Source organism: Silene latifolia, chromosome 2 (assembly GCF_048544455.1).
Source record: "Silene latifolia isolate original U9 population chromosome 2, ASM4854445v1, whole genome shotgun sequence".
Classification (NCBI taxonomy): Eukaryota; Viridiplantae; Streptophyta; class Magnoliopsida; order Caryophyllales; family Caryophyllaceae; genus Silene; species Silene latifolia.
Genome location: NC_133527.1, coordinates 13,821,848 through 13,846,337, shown reverse-complemented (window position 1 = coordinate 13,846,337; position 24,490 = coordinate 13,821,848). Strand labels below are relative to the sequence as shown.

At 38.2% G+C, this 24,490-nt stretch overlaps 1 protein-coding gene and 2 long non-coding RNA genes across 3 annotated transcripts; 1 reads left to right on the top strand and 2 right to left on the bottom strand.

Annotated features, from left to right (window-relative positions):
* The first annotated feature begins 1,881 nt into the window (after nt 1–1,881).
* On the top strand, nt 1,882–5,482 carry LOC141628479 (uncharacterized). Its single transcript, XR_012537137.1, has 3 exons — nt 1,882–2,035; nt 4,461–4,525; nt 5,170–5,482. It is a non-coding gene; the product is annotated as an uncharacterized LOC141628479 (long non-coding RNA).
* Nucleotides 2,866–4,443, bottom strand: LOC141628483 (uncharacterized). The gene is made up of 2 exons (XR_012537138.1): nt 4,261–4,443; nt 2,866–2,913 (listed from the first exon to the last, which is right to left on the bottom strand). It is a non-coding gene; the product is annotated as an uncharacterized LOC141628483 (long non-coding RNA).
* Nucleotides 5,483–20,468: 14,986 nt separating the features above from the next.
* LOC141642311 (protein IQ-DOMAIN 19) lies at nt 20,469–23,755 on the bottom strand. Its single transcript, XM_074451085.1, has 4 exons — nt 22,959–23,755; nt 22,139–22,375; nt 20,929–21,579; nt 20,469–20,823 (listed from the first exon to the last, which is right to left on the bottom strand). The coding sequence occupies exons 1-4, from the start codon at nt 23,379–23,381 to the stop codon at nt 20,812–20,814; spliced, it is 1,323 nt and encodes a 440-aa protein (XP_074307186.1). The 5' UTR covers nt 23,382–23,755; the 3' UTR covers nt 20,469–20,811.
* Nucleotides 23,756–24,490: the final 735 nt, after the last annotated feature.

The following is a 24,490-nucleotide window of genomic DNA, read 5'->3' as shown; positions in this document are numbered from 1 at the left end:
TAGTTTGTTTCGAGGTATTCGCTTGGACCTAGATAGCCATGGTGAATGAGGGGAAATTGTGGTTCATTAAGGTGGTTAAGGGTTGTTCTTGGCAGTTTATGATGGCGTATAATGGCAAATAGTGATGTTTAATGTTCAGTGATGGTTTGTGGGTAGTTGCTTTAAGGTGATGATTGGGGAGTTTATATTGAGTAAATGTTATTTCTGACTTCAGTGGTTTGTTTTTGGGGTGTATCGTGCTTGGGTAGCTGAGGACCATAGTGGTTAAGTGGTGGAGAACGATGAGAGTAATGGATGATAAAATAGTTGGAGCGGTGTTTTTTTATGAGAAGGAAAGAAGCGTTTTTTAATTTAAAAGGAGTATAGCACAGAAGTCCTTGGAGGTTTTGCGGACTTAGAGTAGGCTGATGGTTAGCCGTCATAGGTTTGGATTGTGGAAAGGAATGCACCATAGAAGTTTGGCTTAATGATGATGCTTATTAATAAGTTAAAGGAGGGGAGATGAAGTTGTCCCATTAACTTGCATGCTCCAGGTATTGTTTAGGCTATTCACCATTTGTAAGGGTATTCACCATTGTTACGGCTGATAAACATTGATTGTGATTTGTTTTGGTTTCGTTCAGAGTGGAATGATGAGGTGCAGGAATATTCAATTGACGGCAAGTCTATATCTTTTATCGATCGTGTCACACTGATACATGGGAGATGTTGTGTTAGATTTTAAGTCCTATTAATCTTGAACTCCTTTTCTATCAACATTATAAATGTGTAAATTCGATTGTTTGATAATGAGTATCAGACACTAAACAATGCTTTATGGCAGGAACTTCATCTGTTTTAACCAAATTACCAATGACACTTAACTAACACTTTGAATTCTACTTAGCATTGTGCTTGTATGAACTATAAATATTGACTAAAAGAAAGAGCTGGTGTTTTAGTGGTATATGCACAAATATCGTCTAAGCTGATTGTTGTTTTTGTGGACTACTATTACGTTATAACTTATTATCATAGTTTCATTTGTGTCTCAGCGTAATGGAGCTAAATTTTTAGTTGTGTTATCAATAATTAGCAAAGTTGACCACTTCTTGAGTTCTTGGTCTTGTACAAGTATAAATAACAATAAACTTGCTATTTTTTTAAAAAAAAAAAACATTTATTTTGTCGATCGTCTCATATGTAATTGTTGGTTTGCAGCATTACATCCGAGTTCGAGCAGAATCGAAGTTTAATAAACTATTGGATACTTTGGATTTTAACCAGAGTCTCATATTTATTAGGACTCTCAAGACCGTTAATAGGGCTTATGGGTCGAGCAAGCTGCATGGGGAGTGCAAATTTCTATCCATTTGTTGGAATGTCCTAGGAAGAGAGGTTCATAGTTTTTAAAGTTAGTGGTTTCCCCGTGCACACATTAGCACTATTGTATTTTTTTCTTTTCTAGCAACTGTTCATTGTCCTTGTAGCTCCTTGTTTCTCCTTGGGCTACAGATTAGCTGATGTGTCAATTACTACCGACAGTAACAGTATTAAAAGACGCGCCTATTTAAACCTACAATACTCCTGACGTGTTTTACTTCTTTGCGTTGTATCGTGCACCTTTTCCAATGCTTTCGGAATATCTATGGCGTACTCAACATAGTATGGTGCTTTTCGTTTATTTCACAAATGGTATCATATAGGGTTTTATACACGATTTACCTAATTGGGGCACCGCGCCCGGTAGGGCGCGGAGCAACAACTAGTTATTACAAAAGTGGGAGATGGTTTCAAAAGACCAATTTCTATTTTAATTTGGACTTGGACCTGACTTTTAGCCCTTGAAGGATAAATAAAAAAAAAACACAAACATACAAGCCTACCAAACCCTATCAAACATATACACGACTCTTACCCCTCTTTGTACACTCTTTTATTTGATTTCCCTTTTCACTCACGCACAATCCTCCCTCTTTCACCTGTGTTTTCTTGTTCGATCGATCCTGCCGGTGACGTTTAGAGTTGTCCTGCCTTAAGGAGCTTAACCATAGCGGTATTTTCTCGCTTCCCCTTTTCGGATAGTATTAATTGTAAGTGTTACGTTTACTCGAATTTCTTAGTCTTATAAAACGAATTTTCGTAATTGAATTACAATTTGGTAATGAGGTTTTAATAGTATTATTGTGTTCACGATGTTTAAGATGAGGGAATAAATAGTTTAGAGTGAGTTTATGATTTACTTGGGTTTATTGTTGAAGTGATGATTTATTTGGGGCGTTATTGTTGTTAGCCGTGGACTTGTTGATTCTAGTAGTCTGTTGTCGTCTTGGTGTTGTTGGCGGGTCACCGTTATCATGGAGGTTCTACTATGGCAGATTCTTGTGCCGGTTGTGTCGATGGTTGGATATAGGTACTGAAGGTTTGTGTTTTAGCATGTTCGTAATTATCGTCAATGATAGGTATGAATATGTTTATCTCAGTTTGTGGATTTGAAGAGTCATTGGCGTATTATTTTGGGTTTATGGGATATACACACTCTTTGATAGAAATTCATATCCTTGTCTATGGTGCAGTGAGCTAATGATTGTGTACATAGAGATTTGCCAATGGAATCTAGTGGATTAGTTAGATAATATTTTCAAATGAATTAGAAGTTGGAAAACATAAAAGCTTAAGCAATATTAAGGACAGGGAGGTGAGTACTAATGCTAGACCTCATAAGATTCATGGTGCTGTTCTACAATTTTATATGATGGGCTTGGAATCGTAAGGCGATCGATTAAGAGAGATAGAATTTATCATTGGGAATGAAACTCATATCATAGGTGCTGTTAAGGATTAGTTTATTTTCCTTGTACTGTATTTCTTTTCCTGTTGGAACTACAGGTGAGTTGATCCTCTGAGAGTTGAGTCGAGTGTTACGTCTAAGACCTTTAATAGTACGGTTTTTTTCCATGGTACCCTCGAACTTTGGCAGATTACACATGGTACCCCTCCTTTTAAGTTTCTACATATGGTACCCTTATATTTACCTTTTTCCTTCCCAAAATACCCTTAACAGAGTTTCTGTCATGACGCCGTTAGTTTACATCTTTAAACACTTCATTACCCCTTACTTTTACCCATAACACATATTTTAATTTCTCCCTTTACATCTTCAAACATAATCTCCCTTATCCTCTCTTCCACCACCACCACTACCACCACACCACCACGGACGACCCCCACAGCCAGCACAGCCAACGACACCATCCAATCCCAACCCCACCATTGATGACGCCACTCTGATGCCCTTTCAGGCGACGTATCTCTATATTCTTCCTCGTTGGCGACGCGTTTTAGACCCACGACACCACCCTTAATTAAACGACCAAATCTGGTGTCTTGAAAAAAAAAAGACATTTAAGTTTGGCTATGTTACTCCCACTCAACCGAAATGTTTTTATGTGAGGGTGTCGATGTGTTTTACACTGATATTTTGTGAATGAGTTTCATTTATCTTTCTTCAAAAATAAATGGTCGATGTATGCTGTATCTAGTTGTGTCGAATATCATAATGTCAGCCACGCAGTATGAGTGTCTGGAGAGAGTTTTCATGTTTGAAGGACAGATTTTGTGGTGTTTTATGTGGTATTATGGAGGTAAGTGGTAATTTTAAAGGGTAGAAGAAAATGAACAAGCGGGCCGGTGTGGGGGTGGATCGGCTCGCCGATGGCAAGTATGACTTGTCGGCTGCCGACGACCAATTGCTTGCCGGTCTAGATCACGATTGTGGTGATTGGTGTTGAGTGTTAGTTGTAATCGAATTGGGGAATGTTGATGAATGTTGATTGAAGATGATTGTAATCGATTTGGGGATTTAGGGTTGATAAGGGTGGAAACGGTGGTGGTTTTGATGGTGGCTGATTTTATTATATTTGTTTAACGGATTGGTGGGAGGGAAAGAGGCGGCAGTGGTAGGTTGTGAACTCGCATGGTGGCGCCGGCGTGGTGTCGTCGGCGTGGTGGTCGATGAGGGCGGGGCAGGTGGCGACAGTTAAGAAGAAAATGATAATGGGTGGTTTGGGGATTAGATATGAAAGTTAATATGAGGGATTAGTGTATTAAATAACAAAAAAAAGGGTTATTTGTCAAATAAGTAACGGAGTGATAACGGAAGTTTGGTGAAGGGTATTTTGGGAAGGAAAACGGTAAATATAAGGGTACCATATGTAGAAACTTAAAAGGAGGGGTACCATGTGTAATCTGCCAAAGTTCGAGGGTACCATGGGAAAAAACCGTTAATAGTATGAGCAGAGTATGGAATCATATTATTGTGGGGTTTAGGATAAAGAATCGTCTAACCATGTGAAAATGGGATGAATGACTTTATGGTGTAGGTTGTTTTAAACAAATTTATACGATAATGGGTCTAATTAGTAAACTAGAGTATCTTAGAATGCTTAGTGGTTTAATAATTTAATAAATTTTAACTGTAGCTTGTGGATTCGAAGAGAAGGAATTTTTGGACTAAGCTTAAGGTTGGATTTTTCAGTCTCAAGAGGTAAGGACTTTTACCCTTTTTAAATTTAAGTAAAGAGCATGTTCGGATTAATCATTAAACTGTTTTTATAATATTGTGGTACCGAAGAATTTTCACTCGTATTTCTAAATTTTGAATATTACACATTTGAAATGGTTTTGGCTCAGGCCGCTTTGGAAAATTTGGTTTCTTCTGGTCTAGATGGCTTAAGGTCGTCTCTGACGCTCCTGGGATTACGTCCCGAAACTAAACTCTTGGCCCGAGTTCATTTGGGTGGGGATTGTCCGGCCCCCACTCGCTAGGTAGTTAGACTTTCTCCTTTGGCGGTTCCATCCTACTGACTGCCCAAATGTGAGAGGTGCGCACTTTTATGAGTCTAACAAAGCACAGGTGGTACCTCTAGACCGTGTCAAGGGTAGGACCTTGGCACACAGGTGGTAAAAGTTTTGGTTTTGAATTGTTTGGTTAATATTATTGGATTTACAGCAATTGGTTTTGGAATGTAATTCTTGTTTTTACTTTGGTTTCAGAGCTTTGTTAATTTATAATACTGTTTTTGAATTTGTCAATATTTCTTATTTTCGTAAACTCAGCTTGTGCTGACGTCCTTATGTTTTGGGTCGTTCCCCCACTGGAACTTGTACCTATTTATGTTTTGGGTACAGTTGATAGGTACAATTGAGATGCTTGAGATGCTGCATGGGTGCATACTGGATCCGGGGATTAGTACGAGCGTGGAAGGATTTTGAATAAAGACTCCGTCTTACACTATTTATAATTTTATAATATCATTGGTTTTGAATTTTATTTATTGTTTTAGATTTTGTAAGACTTAAGTCTTCCGCTGCAACGTTTAATTGTTTTGATAAAATTTTGAGACATGTACTTTGATTTAAAGCTTACTCTGTATTTACCTTGCACTTGGCATTTTTAGCTAAGTGTGGAGTGACAGCTGTGAATTTTCCATATCTTCTTTACCGTTTTGGTCGTGAAAATTTAGGGCTGTTACAGATGGACTGCGGTCACCCACTGGCGGTGAGGATTACCTGTTGCGATGGGTAATCTGGTAGGGCTACACCCTTCGGGGTGTAGTCAGTTACTGTACGAGGTCGTGAGACTGGGTTGGAGGGTGATCAGCTGTTTACATTGTTATGTTGTCTTACATTTGATTAGTCAGTACTGACCCCGTTGTTGTTGTTTTGTAAATCCTGCGGTGATCCATTCGGGGATGGTGAGCAGTTGACTTAGCAGGTAATGTTGATTGTGGCTGCTAGGATTGGAGGGATCGAGTCATCACGCTACCGGTCTAGAGAGGCAGTGTCATGAGTGTACGGTTGTACCTTTATTATAAAGTCGTTGTTTTGAGTTGTATTGTATAAGGTATATTAATATTTATAACTGTTCTTTTATTGTCTAATTTGATCTACCTCCTCGGGAAACCGAGATGGTGACGCCGTCATACACTGGGATGGTCCTTGGTAAGGCATTCTGGCGTACTGGGGTGTTACAAAGTGGTATCAGAGCCGACGATTTTGGAACCTGCACCAATGAATCTAATGAATATAAGGTGTCAATTAAAATGAACCTGGTGTATGTACGTTGGGAGCCCCCAGCCAAAGCTAGATTTTGGGTGAGTAGGCGCCCTCAGACTTAAGCCAGACACGGGAAAAAGGGTAGCTAGTGAGAGTCGTTGATTGCTTGGTGATGATTGTTGTGTGTATCTATTATTAGGGCGATATGTGTTTTGATGTATGTGTGGAAAATTTGGAGTGAGCGAAGGAATTGTTGCAATGTGCGACCAATGATAAGTTAACCAATTTGTTTCACGATGAATGTGTTGTGTGTTGAATTGCTGCGTTGCAAATGTGGTTAAGGTGTATGGTTGGTGACCAGTAGAATTAGAGATGATGTGATATAAGAGCTAAACTTTGTAGGTACCGTAATTAGATTGTTGACGTATGCTATAAGGGTACGGGATAATAGTTTCTTGGCATAGTGAGGAATGAAGGTAGGAGTGACGATTGTCTGATGATAGATGTACAAATATACGTGTTGTTATTTGTTTATGTGGTAGAAGTCAGCTTTAATAGTGACGAGCCGGTTGCACGGAACTCCGAACGATATTATTTAATTTTGCAGGAACAATGAAAAGTTATGACTTCTTCTTCGTTTTCGGAAAACTCGACCGACTAGGTGACTGTACTCGACCGAGTAGACCATACTCGGCCGAGTATCAAGCTACACAACCGAGTGTCCGTTTTGTGAAAATAATAATCGCTTCTGTCCTTCAAAACTCGATCGAATAAGAAAGGTACTCGACCGAGTAGTGTACACTCGGCCGAGTATCCTAAATACTCGACCGAGTAGTCGACACTCGGCAGAGTATTCCCAATACTCGACCGAGTATTGCTGTAGCAGGACTTATGCGGGTTATACAAAAACCCTATTTTTGTTCCTTTCTCTCTTATTTCCGCCTCCCACCTTTCCTTTTCCTTCTCTCTAAAAACTCCATATCCTACCTCCCTCAAGCTTTTGGGTAAAACTTTGGTGTTCTACTTGTTCTTGCTTGCCTCAAACCAGTTTAAGGTAAGATTTAAACTCAATTTTCTTATTTGTTTGCAAAGTTATGGTATAATATCATACTAGATTTCGAAATTCTTTGTAAAACAACTGAAATTTAGTCTTTAACTTGTGATTCTAGGATTCAACTGTATGTAGATCTTGTGTATGCTTTGAGTGATTAATTCCATGGATTAAAATTCAATTTCTGAAATCTAGGGTTATCAAAAACGAAAATTCCCTGGTTGTTGATGATTATTCCTTAATTTGAAACAATTTAAAGCTTGTAACCATATAAATTGTAAGGTAATTGGTGATTTTCTGATAATTCGTCTTAAAAAAATGGTTCTAAAATCGATATACAATTGAAAACAGTCCGTATTTTGCGTTAAGAATTTTTGTGTCAATCCCTTGTTAAAGATTGTTCTCTTGCAGTATGGTGAAAACCAGAGGCTTACCCAACAAAAGAACTCGTGGTAATGTCCAGCTTGAGACTGGTCAGTCAAGCACTGAACCGGTAGTTCCACTGGTGGAGGCACATCCATCGGTAATATTCTCTTACTTCAATCAGCGTAAGGCTTTTGTGACTCTTATGCGTCGTCCTTTTCGCCCCACCCGCCGTGTTAATCCTGGTATCCTTGAGTCTTTAGGGATCAAAGAGGACATATTTCACATCTTTCAGATTTTGGGTATGGAGGGGTTGTACCATTTGAGAAAGAAATCCTACCCCCACTTGACCTTAGAGTTTTTGAGCTCTTTTGTTTATGATAAGAAGGGAAAGACTGTTTCTTTTCGTCTCATGAATGAGGATCACAAGCTTACCCTTGACGAGTTGGCTGATCATTTGGGTCTAGAGGCTGAGGGGAGTGGGTACATTAGTGATGTGGCCAAGAATAGTGGTGCACCCCATTACCTTCCTTATTTGACTGGTAGACCTGCCCCTAGTGCCAGTGCCATGCTGATTAATGATGTGCAGCACGTCTCTTTACGTATGTTCTTGAGGATGTTGACCTGTTTGCTGTACTCGAGAGATGACGTGAGCAAGCTCAATTCCCATGAGGTTATGCTTCTTATGTCTTACCTTAACCTACACCGTCAGAAACCGTTCTACTACAGTGCCCCTGGTGTAGTGTGCTCTAGTCTTGAGCGCATGGCACAGTCCGAGACCCGACACATTGCCTGCGGGGCCATAGTGACCCGCCTAGCTCAGCGCCTGACAGATTTTGAGGCCCCACCTCCTGAGGGAATTGAGTATGTAGAGATTGTGCCTACCATGGACGCTCAGTACTGGCGTCAGAAGAGATGGTTGAGGAAGATGGATTATGGGTCTTATGCCTGGAGGGTGAGGGGAACTATGTGGATGGTGCTTCCGGACCCAACCCATATCCCTGTTGTTAATCATTTGGCTGAGTGGGAGACTATACTATTCCTAGACCTGAGCCCCAGTCCTACCTCATTGACCCGCGGATTCTCTTGGACCTACCTGAGCCTGTCACCGTAACTGAGGGACAGCAGCAGGCACCTCCCCCACCTAGGGAGCGCCGTGGAGTGAGGCAGTCTAGGGCAGACCCGGCTGTACCTGAGCCCTCTTACTCTACTCCTGACTCCTATCCTTGCTACCCTTACCAGTATTCGCCCTACCCCACAAAGGCATGATCCCAGGATGCAGCCGCATGAATTGGCTGAGCGGATCTCCTCTACTTTGGTGCTCCGCAACCTACATGAGATGACCCTTAACCAGGGCATAGGGACACAGTTAGCACAGCATGTCTGGTGGAGGGGACCGGGGGTAGATACGGGAGTATTTCACAGCTATGGAGTTGACCCGAGTTACTGGAGACCTCCGGAGGAGACTGAGTTTGGCTACCTCGCGGGACCGTGGGGAGCCAACTCTGGCAGTCAGCTAGGAGGGGACTACTCAGCGGCAGCAGCAGGCTTTCCAGGAGCAGGGAGTTCAGGTGCAGGTACTTCTGGCGCAGGCGGTGATGATGACATGGAGGAGGGTCCCCGTTATTGATCGTGTGTTATTAGACTGATTGGTTTGGTTTCTTTGATGTTGGATTTATTTGGTTGTGATGGATTTGTTTCGTTGTGTTGGATTTAGTACTTTTATTTTGGATATTGCTTTCGGGATTTATTATCTATTGCTGGATGACTGTCCTCGGCCATAAGGCCGTTACTTATTTAATTATCGTATGGAGACGTGTTGAATGTCGTTTATGTTAGGAATTAGTTGTGTTTAATATTACTGGGAAAAATTTGATGCAGGTTGATTGTGAATGCTCTAGGTAATGTCGTCAAAACGCTCTCGACGGAGCATAATTACTACTCGACCGAGTAGAGCTTACTCGGCCGAGTATACAAATATACTCGACCGAGTAGAGCTTACTCGACCGAGTAGCCTTTCATACTCGGCCGAATATTGCTGAAACAGAGAACTGATGGGAAATAGCTATCTGAATTACATAAGTTATGTGATAATTGTATGAAAGAGTTTGTTAGTGCCTTATTTTGCAATTCTATACTATAAGATGTTCCACATATGGATTATGATTGTATCACGGATACGTGATTGTTGGAATAAGCTATGAAATTGTGAATGTTTCGTTGTATAACATTGGTTGGTTACCAGAAACTTAAATTGTTTAGGGGATGAGTAACCGAATCATTAAATTATATGAAAGGTAACACCATACTTATACAGCGTGGTAACTGTAACAAGTTTTATACGTATATATGTTTGATTACAGTGATAATTGCCTCAACGAGTTACGCATAAGACTGCTATTTCTCATTAATTCCCTATTTTATACATTACTCGGTTGCTGAAATATTTTGTCTTTATAAGTCACAAGTGTGTAATGTCATAAAGTAAGTTGCGCTACAAGAGTCTGTGAGTAATGTCACCGTCATAAGGTACGTATTGGCTTTGGGCATGGGAAGTGGCTAGTGGTGAACTTTGGGGACGAAGTTCCTTTAAGAGGGGAAGAGTAATGTCGCGGAACTAAGTATTTAATTATGTGAGATATGTATTTAGTTATACCTATGATTTTTGGAATCACATGTATGTTAGGCATGTTAGCATTCAGAATTACATTCATGTTTCCTTTAAGCTGTATCCATGTTGTATTCAAGTAATATGAAGGTTATACTGTGCGCGGGTGTCTCAATTCAATTTATGATAATTGATATAAGCGTACAGGATGTGGTGGTTCGCAATTGTGTATGATTTGCATTTGTATATTGGTATATCTGTATGGTTGAGTGCTGTTCTGAGTATTGCTTCACATGTGTGTATGGTTGATAGTAGTTGTGTCGCTTTTGGCAAAAGAATGCATATGAATTCGTTAGTTTCCGTATGTATATGTGAAAGTTGGGGATTAGTATTGTTTGGAGGAGTAGCTGTGATAAGTGGTTATTGTTTGAAGTAATGTGGTATGACGATAATGTCAGGATGGTTGAATTGGTGCACCTTGGTGTAGGTGGTTAGTGTCACGGTACGTAAACCTGAGGAGAGTGTTGTACGGGCTGAACTTCGGGGACGAAGTTCTTTTTAAGGGGGGAAGATTGTAACACCCAGGATATGTAAGAACGTTGTTGACCGATCTTGTTGACCAAACAGACCTTAGGGATGAATGGGTGAGGATCAGGCTTGTAACATGAGGTTTATAGGATTACTTGCTCGACCTAGCTGAGGCTACTCGGCCGAGTATCACCCATACTCGACCGAGTAGAGCCTACTCGGCCGAGTACTCCTGTACTCGACCGAGTATGGCTGCTGTCGACGCGTTAATATAAACGCAAGTTCGCGAGATTCATTTCATTTCTCATTTTTTCGGCAGTTTCTCTTTCTCTAACCCTAGCCTATCTCTCTCCCCTATCACCCCATATCTTCATACTTTAATGAAATTAGTCTAAACCTCCACCATGGGAATGACGGGATTCGCTGAGGAAGGATGACGTGGGTGGTGGTCGTCTATATCACCGTCGATGCGTAATGTTAGGTAAGTTTCTGCCTTATGTTCATTGGAGTGATTCTTTGAGTATAGTTGTGTAATAGGAGATGGTTATCATGGTTAGGATGCTTATTGGAGTCGTGCGTGGCTGTGTATGGAGGTCTTACATGCTTAGCGACGAGGTAGGGTTTCCCTACTCAGTTTACTATTAATTGATTTAAGATTGTGATTGTACTGTGTATACTTGTTATCTGCTGATCATCGGAGTATTAGTGTGGTGGCGACGTGGTGTTGTGGCGGTGTTATGACGATTGTGGTGTTGTGACAGCTGTGAGGCTGTGTATGTTGTGATGGTGGTGGAGTCACTTGCGGGAGTGACTTCACACCCTAGTTCGCCCTCCGTGGAACCCGCCACGGGAGGGGATGCGCACATTAAGGGACAGGGATTTATAGTCGCTCGTTGATGAGCTGGACTAGGTGGGATGGACTGCGGTCACCCACTGGCGGCGAGGATTACCTGTTGCGATGGGTAATCTGGCAGGGCTACACCCTTCGAGGTGTAGTCAGTTACTGTACGAGGTCGTGAGACTGGGTTGAAGGGTGATCAGCTGTTTACATTGTTATGTTGTCTTACATTTGATTAGTCAGTACTGACCCCGTTGTTGTTGTTTTGTAAATCCTGCGGTGATCCATTCGGGGATGGTGAGCAGTTGGCTTAGCAGGTAATGTTGATTGTGGCTGCTAGGATTGGAGGGATCGAGTCATCACGCTACCGGTCTAGAGAGGCAGTGTCATGAGTGTACGGTTGTACCTTTATTATAAAGTCGTTGTTTTGAGTTGTATTGTATAAGGTATATTAATATTTATAACTGTTCTTTTATTGTCTAATTTGATCTACCTCATCGGGAAACCGAGATGGTGACGCCGTCATACACTGGGATGGTCCTTGGTAAGGCATTCTGGCGTACGGGGGTGTTACAGCAGATGTCCGGCCGTGTACACAACATGGCGTACATCAAACTACCAATCGCATTAGCATATGGAACCTTGCTCATTTGTTTCTTTTCTGAATCTGTTTTAGGACATTGATCAAGGCTTAAAGTTTTACCCTTTTCAACTGGAGTGTCAATGGGTTTGGAATTATGCATATTAAATCGTTCCAACACCTTTTTAATATATGACTCTTGAGACAAACCAAGAAGTTTCTTAGAACGATCTCTCATAATTTCCACGCCTAGGACATACCTAGCTTCACCCATATCCTTCATCTCAAAGACAGAGGATAGCCACTGCTTAGCGGCATTAATCATCTCCAAGTTGTCACCAGCTAGTAGTATATCATCAACATACAATGAGAGAAACACAATCCCCTTTGCAGTTTTATTGACATACACACAATGATCTTCATCTACCATATAGAAGCCAAACTCAGTAATAGCTTCATGGAATCTGAAATACCATCGTCTAGAAGATTGCTTAAGACCATATATAGATCTTTTAAGATGACACACTTTGCCATCTTCACCTTTTGAGACAAACCCAATAGGTTGATCCATATAGATCTCTTCCTCAAGCGTCCCATTGAGGAAAGCAGTCTTTACGTCCATTTGGAACAACTCCAAGTCCAAATGGGCAACTAGAGCTAGCAGGAGGCGAATAAAGGCAAGTCTCACCACAGGAGAAAATGTCTCATCATAGTCTATACCCTCAATTTGGGTAAAACCTTTCGCTACCAATCGGGCTTTAAACTTATCAATTGACCCATCCGCTTTACGTTTAACTTTGAAAACCCATTTGTTCCCAATTGACTTACGTTTAGGCGGAAGGTCAACAAGCTCCCAAAATCCATTCCTTGTCAAAGAGTCCATCTCATCCTTTATAGCATCCATCCACTCTTTACTATTTGGTGAATCCATAGCTTCTTTAAAAGAAGTAGGCTCATCGATCTCTGTAATAGCACAAAGGAACGCTGCTCGCTCTTCGATATCAAAATATCTTCGAGGAACTCTCCCTCGTTCACTCTTACGTTCCATACCATTAAGTGAAGAATCTCTCCCACTATCTTCTAAAGAAATGGGATCTTGAACTTGAGGACTAATCTCATGTTCTACACTTGAGGGTTGAGGACTTACCTCAATTTCAAGTGGTTCTTCACTAATAGGCAAATTTCCATCTTCTTGAATTACGGGACTATTCCCATCATTCACATTATTAGACGGGATTTCACCATCTCTGTTGACTTCGAGAGTTCTAAATTCCCCCTCTTTACCTAGAGATGGTTGTTGTAACTCATACAACTCGAGATCTTTATTCATTTCACCAATACTTGGGAACTCATCCTCAAGGAAAGCGACATTACGAGAATCAATCTCGGTCATGCCACCATTTGGGTGCTCACCATACATAACATATCCCTTGGAATGCTCATGATATCTAATGAACACCATTTTGGTAGCTCTTGGACCAAGCTTGCCATGTTTATGGGTCGGGTTATGCACATAGCTAGCCGAACCCCACGGGCGTAAATGATCCAAAGAGGGCTTTCTCTCATACCACAACTCATATGGTGTGAGGGGTACACTTTTACTTGGTACACGGTTGAGAATGTAGGCTGTCGTAAGCAACGCATCTCCCCAATAACTAATTGGTAGGTTGGCTTGAGCCATCATCGACCTAACCATGTCAAGTAAGGTACGGTTCCTTCTCTCCGCAACACCATTTTGTTGTGGAGTATGGGGAATCGTAAGTTGTCTACGTATACCCTTTTCCTCACAAAAACCTTTGAACATATCAGAAAGGTATTCGCGACCACGATCGGTTCGAAGAGTCTTTACTTTTCGATCGAATTGGTTCTCAACTTCTGCTACAAAACGCTTGAACGTATCAAGTGCTTCATAACGTCAAGACAACAAATACACATAACCAAAACGTGTATAGTCATCAATAAAGGTGAGGAAATATATAGCACCATGACGAGCCTTTACATTTAAAGGCCCACAAATGTTAGAATGGATAAGCTCTAAAGGACATAGAGCTCTTGAAGCCTTACTAAAAGGATTCTTTGTTGCTTTACCAGCTAGACAAGACTCACATATGGGCAACTTAACCCTAGTAAGCCGGTCTAAAAGACCATCTTTAGCTAGTCTATTCATCCTTTCTTGACCAATATGACCAAGTCTAGCATGCCATTTAACTGATTCAGAATCGACATCAAAATGAGAAACAAAAGCATAAGATGAATTACTATAAATATCATCCAAGTCTAGTACAAATAAACCATTCTTTAAAATACCATGGCCAAACACATCGCCATGATACAAAATTTCCAAATTACTGTTTTTAAAATTGAAAACAAATCCTAATTTCAATAAACTAATTACTGAAACTAAGCAACATCGCACCTCAGGTGCATAGAGGGCATCATGTAGAAGCAGCGTATTGCCTCCACGAAGCTTTATTTGATAGGTACCAGTTCCAAGGACATCTTCCTCACTACCGTTCCCAAGCATGACGGTTTGTGAACCCACCGGAAATCGATGATAGTCCATAAACCCATCACGATCACGAACTATGTGCTTGCTCGCCCCCGTATCTACAATCCAATTAGGAAGAGAATTAGCAACTAATGCATGGAAACATACAAGCTAGCAAATCATGATCATTAGAGGAGAAAAGTACCTTCTTTGGCTCGGGACACTTATGAGCAAAGTGACCTTTCTTCTCACAATTATAGCACTTCACACGCACTAAATTGACCTCTTTAGCCTTTTGTTGCTTTTGGATTCCACCTTGTGGTCCAGGAGTATTAGTTGGGCGTTTCCCTTTCTTACCCCTCTTACCCTTGTTATTCTTAAACTTATTATGAACAACAAGTGCAGCAGCAGGAGTAGGCGGTTTGAGCGCCTTTTGACGCTCCACCTCCATCTCCACATGTTTAGCAAGTTCAGTGAAAGTCTTGATATTTTCACTGTGAGACACGAGGAGCTTAAAATTCTTCCACTCCTCAGTATCGGAGGGAAGAGAGCGAAGCACATTCACTACTTGTTCCTCATCGGGCACGTCTCGCCCAGCAGCTTTCAGATCACGTATCATGACACTCATGACACGTAAGTGTTCGGTCACATTGTGTTTAGGATCAATAGAATAATCCATCCACTTCAGGTTCAAGGCACGGAGCCTCGTTGCCGAAATTTGACCAAACGAAATCTTAAGCTTGTCCCACATGTCCTTAGCAGTAGGACACATTTCAAACTCACCAATTAAATCATTGTGCATGCAGAACAACATAGTAAAGCGTGCAGAACGATCCTTTTTGAACCACTCATCATGTGCTTTCAAGTTTTCATTATACTTAGCCAAATCCTCAGTTTTCTCAGTTTCTTGAGGCTTAGCCACAGTAGTTGTCAAGGTTTCAAATACCTCGCGTTCATTAAGAAGATACTGAATCTTCCTACGCCAGATATCATAGTTCGTACCATCTAGCTTTTCAGTCGTGGACAAGTCACCAACCATATTTTTAGCCATCTACAAGTGTATATTAACAAATGGACATTAGGCACGTTTGAAAAAATTAAATTACCCCAAGATTTTTATTATTAATGTCATATGTTCGAAAATTTCGCTATGCTAGTAATCATCACAAAAAGACATAAACAATAAAACTCTATAAACTTAATTTTTTCTTTATGATATTATTACAAAACTAATTCGTATAAATTAAAAATAAGCTAAACAAATTAGCATTATATATGATGTCACTTAGACATTAATTTAGTTCATAAGAGCTATGTGTAAAACATAGTTATACAATCTATCTATTATAAAATTTAGCAAAAACTTATCCTGCAAAAAATTATAACAGAACTTATACAAAACACATTTGTACTTTTAAGGCAACCATATATTGTATAACATATCTAATTGGAATATATGTCAAATCGATATACTCAATTCAATTGCATAAAAGAAAATTCCAACTGTTGTACCAATAGACAAAGAAGTCCTACGGAGTAGTATACAATAAGTAAGATAAAAGGACAAAAAAGAACACATGCTTATCAGAAACTTTGCAAAGAAAATTTTTTGGTATTATAAAAAAAAGGACACCACATATTTTACTCATAAAACCCCACCTACCCTTCTTCTTATTAAAAAAAAAAAAAAACTCCTTCCCTGTAAAAACCAAGAAGAACAAAAACAGGGAACACATCCCTCCATCTTCTTCCTTTAAGCCGCCATTATTTATGAAAAACTGATCTTCCTCTCTTAATCAGAAACAACGATTACTAAATTTCACACAGAAACAAAATAGAATCAAACGGCTACCACCAAAACGACATACCATCAGCCTTGTACCATCTCATCAAGCAAGACCGATGCCATCACTTAGATCGACGCCAGAGAAGACGATTGAGCCGCCTCACGCGCTCAATGTCCCATGATCGGTGTCAGCGCGTGACACACACGCGCCTCTGCTCGGCATCAGGCGGCGGTTCGTGACACACACGAAGGCTTTATCGTTAATTTGGGGTATATGCGACAGTCACGAAGACTGAAGACGATCAAATAGGTAAGCGTTCAATTAATTGGGGAACTTGTAACGATGGGTTGTTGACAGAAGATGTAAATTCAACATATGAATCACACAAAAAAAAGGTTTAACATAGAAACATGATGTATGTAAACATTTTTAATAAATTCAACAGATGAATTACGATGTGTAAACATTGTTAATGAAAACTAACATATGAGTCATTTGTTTACAGAATTTAAGGGGCATACGAATAACATACGGAGTATGAATTGTTGTTATGTAAACTGTCTATAGTTTCAACATATGATTTTATTAGTTTACATACAAGGGGTATACGGCATATGAATAACATGATAAATAAATAAAAAACGAATTTTGATTTTAATCACGTTATTTAGTGTCGGGACAGAAGTCGTGTCACGATCGGCTATGATACCACTGTAAGAATATTCGTACCTTAAAGCGGAATAGGTACGGAAGATCGGCGTGCCGACTTTCTGCCCTCGAAACCCGATTCCGACACTACTAGAGTCTCGGTGATAGTTCACACCCCAAGTTCCAAAAACTCTAACAATGGTGTCTTTTATGTGATTGTATGTTACTGTGTTTATGATATTGAGTGTGTTGTATTCTCACAGAATACTCACTATTTATAAGGCTCCAAAAGAGTTGTTACGGGGAGGAGAATAAGGGAGAAATAATGGCCATTAAAACTGATTTAATGGGATATTATTTCACCTTAATCACAGCTATTATGTGAGTCATTATTCACATAATATTGGCTCCAAAATATTCCTTGCAACAGCTATATCAAAAAGGCCGTTCAAATTACAATAATATTCAATTATTCTATATGATATAATATAATATAATATAATATAATATAATATAATATATAACTAATAATATTATGTCGATATCTCGACATATCTCCAACAATTATATTTTCATTTAAAAAAAAAGTATGAAGCTGGAAAAAAATAGAGCAAGATGGTAACCCAATATATTTCAAGACACGATATCACTATAATACTCAATTATTCTATATGATATAATATAATATAATATATTATATAACTAATAATATTATGTCGATATCTCGACATATCTCCAACAATTATATATTCATTTTAAAAAAAAAAGTATGAAGCTGGAAAAAATAGAGCAAGTAGTTAATGTAAATGAATGATTTGGGTCCCATATTTTTTTTTTGGGTTTTTCTCTCTTGTACCCCTGAACTTTTCACTTTTCTAAGCTGTACCCTCGCGTATAATAGATTACTAATTGTAATCCTAAACTCAATCAGTTGTTCCCAACCGTGCCCAAACTACCCTATTCCTGGGATTTCCAACACGGCTTTTCCTTTTTTTCCTCTAAACTTTTCCCTCCATTTTTTTTTCAATATTTTCCCTCCATAACTTCTCCATTATTTCCGTTATATAATACATTCATCTCTCAATCTTCATTTCATTAATCCTCCAATATTCTTAACCCTCCTTTTTTTTTTACCTTATTTTATTTTAATTAGGGTAATTTGATAACTTATACCTAGAATAAGTCACTTTTTCAAATCTTATACCTTAGATAACTTTCATTAAAATCTTATACCTAAAATAACATTTTTTTCGAAACTTGATACCAAATCTGAAAAAAAGCCTTGAATTGACAATTTTACCCATACTAATTAAACATTGTCATCATTTGTTTCACCCATTAACACACATATCTACAATTACAACCACTAAAAACCATTAAATTAGTAAGGGCAAAATCGTTAATTTAGGGATTCTTATAAGATTTGGTATCAAGTTTGTAAGAAAATGTTATTTTAGGTATAAGATTTTAAAGAAAATTATCTTAGGTATAAGATTTGAAAAGGTTAGTTATTCAAGGTATAAGTTATCAAATTACCCTTTTAATTATACATCTCACTATTTTAATGTCTTCTTCATCTAATAATTGGAGAAGGAAGAAGACAGCACATGTTTAATGCTTTTGGAGAAGGAAGAAGACAGCACATGTTTAATGCTTTGTTTATCAAGAACTAGCTACCTTTATGAAGTTGATCTTGATGTTTAATGCTTTGTTTTTCATCTTTGTTGTATTAGTTGTGGTTATTAAAATGTATTGACAAAAAACTTGAAATTTAATGGAAAATAATAGTTTGTTGTTCCATTATTAAAAAGATGTACTGTTTTATTCAATTGAAGGTTTGCATTACTTAACCAAATAAGGCAATGTTTACAAAAGATGAAGTGGCTACCAAATATAGATGAAGAAGACCACATAATTAAAATGGTGAGATGAATAATTAAAAGAAAATAAGGTACAAAAAAAGGAGGGTGAAGAATATTGGAGGATTAATGAAATAAAGATTGAGGAATGAATGTATTATACTCCGTATAAGGGAAGTAATGGAAAAGTTATGAAGGGAAAAGATTGAAAAAAATGGAAGGAAATTTTAGAGGAAATAAGAGGGAAAAAAGGAAAAGTCACGTTGGAAATTTCATGCGTGCCATGTTGGCACTTAACGCCAACATTTGACGGAATAAGGTAGATTGGGCACGGTTAGGAACAACTAATTGAGCTTAGGAATACAATTAGTAATTTGTGATACACGAGGTACAGCTTAAAAAAGTGAAAAGTTCGGGGATACAAGAGAGAAAACCTTTTTTTTAATAATTATGGTTTTGTTTTTAACTTTTCACCCGAGCTAATATGCATCAGAATTTAGTTAAATTACATAACTTGCTGTATAAGTAATACAAACGAATTTCACAAAATTGCCTTACGAATTCGATCTATAGTTGTTGCTAAAATAACTAAACGAATACATACTTGAACAAAACTCTTGTCATTATCAAAACATATTCAATAAAATATTAGGTTAAAAAAAGTATTATACGGATTGAAATCTACACCACTTTTGTTAGGTTTAGTTTGGTGTTATCTACACCTCCAACATTGGATTTATTAACAATTAAATATGACACACACCTTTATCTTTACCTTGCTTCTTTTTAATGTGGATGATATAACATGCTAAAGAATATGCCATTTCATGTCCAATTTGGATTCAACAACATGCTACTGAACATGAAAACAATGTCTCTCCAAGCTTTGCAAAATACGCGACAAGGGAATCGAATATAAAAAGACGAAGATTAGGAAAGACGAATTTATAGAAGCTGAACTGAAACTCTGAACTTAACTGAATTTATAACAGCTGAACTGAACTAAACTTATAGGAACTGGACTGAATTTATAAGAGTGGAACTGAACTAAACTGAACTTATGAGTTGAATTGAACATAAAAGGGGTGACTTTAAGTCCAAAACAACAGGACCTAAGCCCTCGGAGATACAACTTTCGTAACTTCTCGCAACGTCAAAGTAAAGAAAGCAAACAAGAGCATCTTCGTCAAGGCCTAAACAACCTAACAAGGGTTATTATAATTCTTAGCTATGAGTTTTTAAGTATTCAAAGAAATATGTTACGTTTGTGATATGCGGTTTTAGGACGACTTCTAATTACTTTTGAAATAATTTTTATTCACGAAATTGTCTTATATGTCTCATGCCTTCTAGTTGATGTGAGTTTTGATTTAGTTTATGTTATTGCATTTTGGTGTTGACTGTTGATGATGATGACGGCACTGCAAGTTTAGCTATGCATTTTAGTTGATACTGGTACTGCTACAATGTTGTTGCATTCTGGTGGTCCTGCAGTAGAAAGCCCACTGTCGCCTGTCCGGGACAACAATTTATAGTCAAAAGTACCAAAATCGCTATCTAGGACACCAGCTTTAAACTTTCAACAACACATACCAGATACTAGTATGTATTGCTTGTTAAGGAGACAGTTTTCTCCTCAAGCCGATGTCTGGGACAACCGTTTTCCAAAAAAACACGAAAAAAAAAAAGGAAAAACGCTGTATTATAGAATCCCTCCATAATTCCAACAATAATAACAGTAATGTATATAAATAACTCTTCTATATCGTTTTCATTAGCCTCGAAACTGAACCTATACAAATCATTCTTTACTATATATAGATTGATACAAGACGATAAATACTGCAATCTCCTGTGACAATAACAAAAAGAAAAAAAAAACAATGGGGGTTAACTTCATGAACATTTAATTGCGTTCAATAAGCAAGATCTGAATAAGGAACTACGGAGTACACCATTCGCAATTAAGCTGTGCCGGGTTTTTCCTGTATGCTCAGCAATGAACCAGAGTTATGTCTTAAATGTCTAGTACCTAGGCTGCATTCAGAAAACAAAATAACAAAGAATTACAATTTTTGCAGCTACGCGAAAACTGTTTTCAGATGACCCATAATACCCAAAAATAAATAGGTATCAACTTACATCATATGAAACAACTGATCTGGCATAATTGGCATTAGTGAAAACCGAGCAAGACGATCCACACTCACTATCCTTAAGCGAAACAGCTGACTTATCAAGCTTGACTGACCAAGGATACTGATAATTCTTCTCAGCAGCACCAACATGAGAAGAGGATCGTTGCATTCTAGCACCCTTTGGTATACTCCTCCCTTCAACAGACGGTCTTCGTCCACGACTTGGTTGTCTCTCAAACTCAGGTCTTTGCTTAGGCGCACTCTGTGACCGCGCTTTAGCTCTTGAAGATTCTGTGTTAGCCATGTAACTCGGGTAAAGTGGGTACTCGTAGGACATGGTTTCTGCGTAGTCTGGGTTGGGGAACGAGAATGTGGCTCGAGATTGGTCTGGTCGAGACATTGCAGAATAGCATTGTGGACTACTTTGAGCTGTTGCATAAACGTAGTCTTCAAAATGCCCGCTACAAGTTCTTGGACTCAGGTCAGTGATTGCTGATGGTGCAGGGGAGACTTGTTGGTAATAAGTCGAGATTTTCCCGTCAAGTCGATCAACATTTTGTTGTTGGCTCGGAACTGAGTAAGTGTTTCTATTGTTGGGAGTTGATCCATATTCACCATGATCCATCTCTACAATTTTTATGTTCTCCTCCATATCCTGTTTCATATTAAGGGTTGTGAGATACCACACCATCTGTATATGTATAGGAGGTCCAAAGCAAATTTGATCAAGACGGAACTGGATTCACAAAATCTTGAATAAGACTGTCTTATTCGGAGAATTTGTAAATTTTTCTCTAAAACATTTACTATTAGCCGAAACCAAATATTTCATGCTAAAACCGACTTCAATTATTACTCCGTAGAACTCAACCTAGATCCAACATTATTCCAACTACCAACCCATTTAAAAGTACAACTTGATGTAGGTCGAATATTAAATGACCCGGTCTAAAATAACTTAAACGTAAATCAAACTAATTAAAATACCCGAAAACACTTTTTGACTTGCTCATTATTACCTGACCCAAAATGACCCGAAATAATCTAAACCAACCCTTTCTAACCGAACCTGGTCCCGATTCCGATCCCAACAACCCATTTTCAAAGTCCACTTCTAACCAACTAAAAATTGTCAATGATTGTCGGCAGAAGTTATACTGATCAAAAGTCAAAACAACTGAACAAGTCAACAGGCAAAAGAAAAGGATACTAACATGATAAGAATGCTTGATTTTCTCATGACTTGTTCTTCTATGAGAAGACTGTCTATGGTTAATAATAGGTTTGCCATCATCAACTGTACGGATCCTCTGCGCTCGAGCTCGATGCTGTGCCGTTACCAATGCCTGCATACATCTAAGTGTCGCGGTCGCTTGCTTCCTTACTAAGTGTCCTCTTACCAATGCCTGCAGCTTCACTAATCCTCTTAGCGCCTTTAGTGCCTTCCTTGCCTGCATTTTCACATTTTCTTGCATTTAATTTCAGTTCTTAAGTTTAGTTAGTTTCGTTCAGGTTCATTCAGATCAGTTCAATTCAGCTCAATTTCGGCTTTTTATGTTTTTTTAACAATTTGATAATCCACTAATTTGGGTGATTAGCTATATTAGCAATATATAGTACATTTTCAAGATATTAACAAGATGTACACTCTATCTATTTTTACAAACTAAATATATTTACATTATTCACATTTCATTAGTTTTTTGTACTCCTTTTTTTTCCGAATCTTTTTGTTAAATTTGCGGTCCCAAACGACAATTTATGTAAACCTACCCTGAATCATTTCAATAATAATCCGCCAATCCGGTGTTAAAGAAAGCGCAAAGTCTGTACAATTACGATTACATTGGGCCACGACTTGTACTTGGACTAACGCTTTATAGTTGTAATTAAAACAAAAAACAAATAGGTGAAATAAAGTGAGTATAGGGCCTCTTTTCAAACAAATTTCATGCGTTTGATTAAAATATAGAGTAACTCACAAATATTAAATAAACGTATGAAATTCATTTAAATTCTGGAAGTCATACGTACCAAATATGATCTGAAGACACATTGTATTTTAACAGCAGCAGCAACCTCAATAACACATTCTCTGGCATCAGTTGACCCGCAAAATTGCACCACCACGTCATTCGACGTATCATCAATAACCGTCTCCACTACCGGTTTCTCCTCCTTATTCTCATCGGGTTCTGGCAATGCAGCAGTGTTATTAACAACGACTCCGACAGCAGGACCCACATCCTTATTAGGTGATACACCAGTAGCAGAAGATCTTCTAAAACTCCACCTTTTCTTATCTTTCGGAGTCGTAGGCCTTGGTAATGGTACTACGACTGGAGTCGTAGTACCATTACCATTTTGATGAATTTCATCTAATTTTTTCTCATCCTTTTGAACCTTATCTTTCTTTCCTGAGATTAAACTCTTGAACCATTTTCCTGTTTTCCCCATCTGACTCGAACCGAAACCGAACCGAATGAGGATGGGAAATCTGAATTAAATTGTTGAATAATGTAGTAGCTGTCAATGTTTGGTGGAAGTGTTAATTCATGTGAATAATTGGGTAACATGAATCAATGAATGAATGAATGAATGGTAGCTTTCAAAGAGAGTATATAGAGAGAGTAGTAATAGTACTGTTTTATTTGTCTCTCTTATCTAATATCTACTGTCTTTCTTCTGTCAAGAATTAAGAAGAATTTTTACTAACTAATGGTTTTGGATTAGTTGGTGTGTTTAAATGTCAGGGGAAGAAACCACGAAGGTCGTTTTCTAATAAGTTGCGTCGTTTGTTTGATTGAATTGATTGGATTTATATTCTTGTCTCTTGAAATTTCTAAACTGCCCTTTTGTTTTGTTATTTTTAATGCGGGACTACTTAAATAAGGTCAAACCTCGTTAGCGATTAGAAGATTCACATGGTAGTTTCAGGTTTAGTGCACTACCTTTGTCCTTGTCATTTTTTTCGAAGAACAACAATTTCATTCTGAAGTTACTCCAGGGTGAATCCTATTTAGTATTAGCTTGATGAGACCTAACTAACACATTTTTTTATTAATTTATTTAATTCTTAATTACTAAATAAAAAATAAATGAGAACTATTTTTCTATTTGGTTATATTTTCTTGTGACCATTTGAGCTACTACCATTTTCTTTACTAAATTCAATTTAAGCTAGTTGATGTGGAGTCTTTCCAATGGTTAAGCAAGTAAATAAATCTTTTTTATTTATGCAAAGCGTCATCCTTTTAGCTAACCATTGGAGATGCTCTTAAAATCATCCTTTGAACTCTTTTTACACAAAAAAAAAAAAAAAAAAAAAAAACAAGATGAAATTCAAATTTGAATTTGGCCGAAAATTTTTAGGACACGAAGTAATAATTGAAAATTACGAAACAAATTTTTAACAATTGTTGTCCGTGTAGACGACTGTTCTGCTGTGAGCAATTACCATCCGATGTTTTGCCATCTCTTATGCAAATGTGGAAAAACTTAAGTTGATAGGAGTACTTTGGATGTTATTTCCTCTCTTTTTTTGTTACATAATATTAATAAAATAA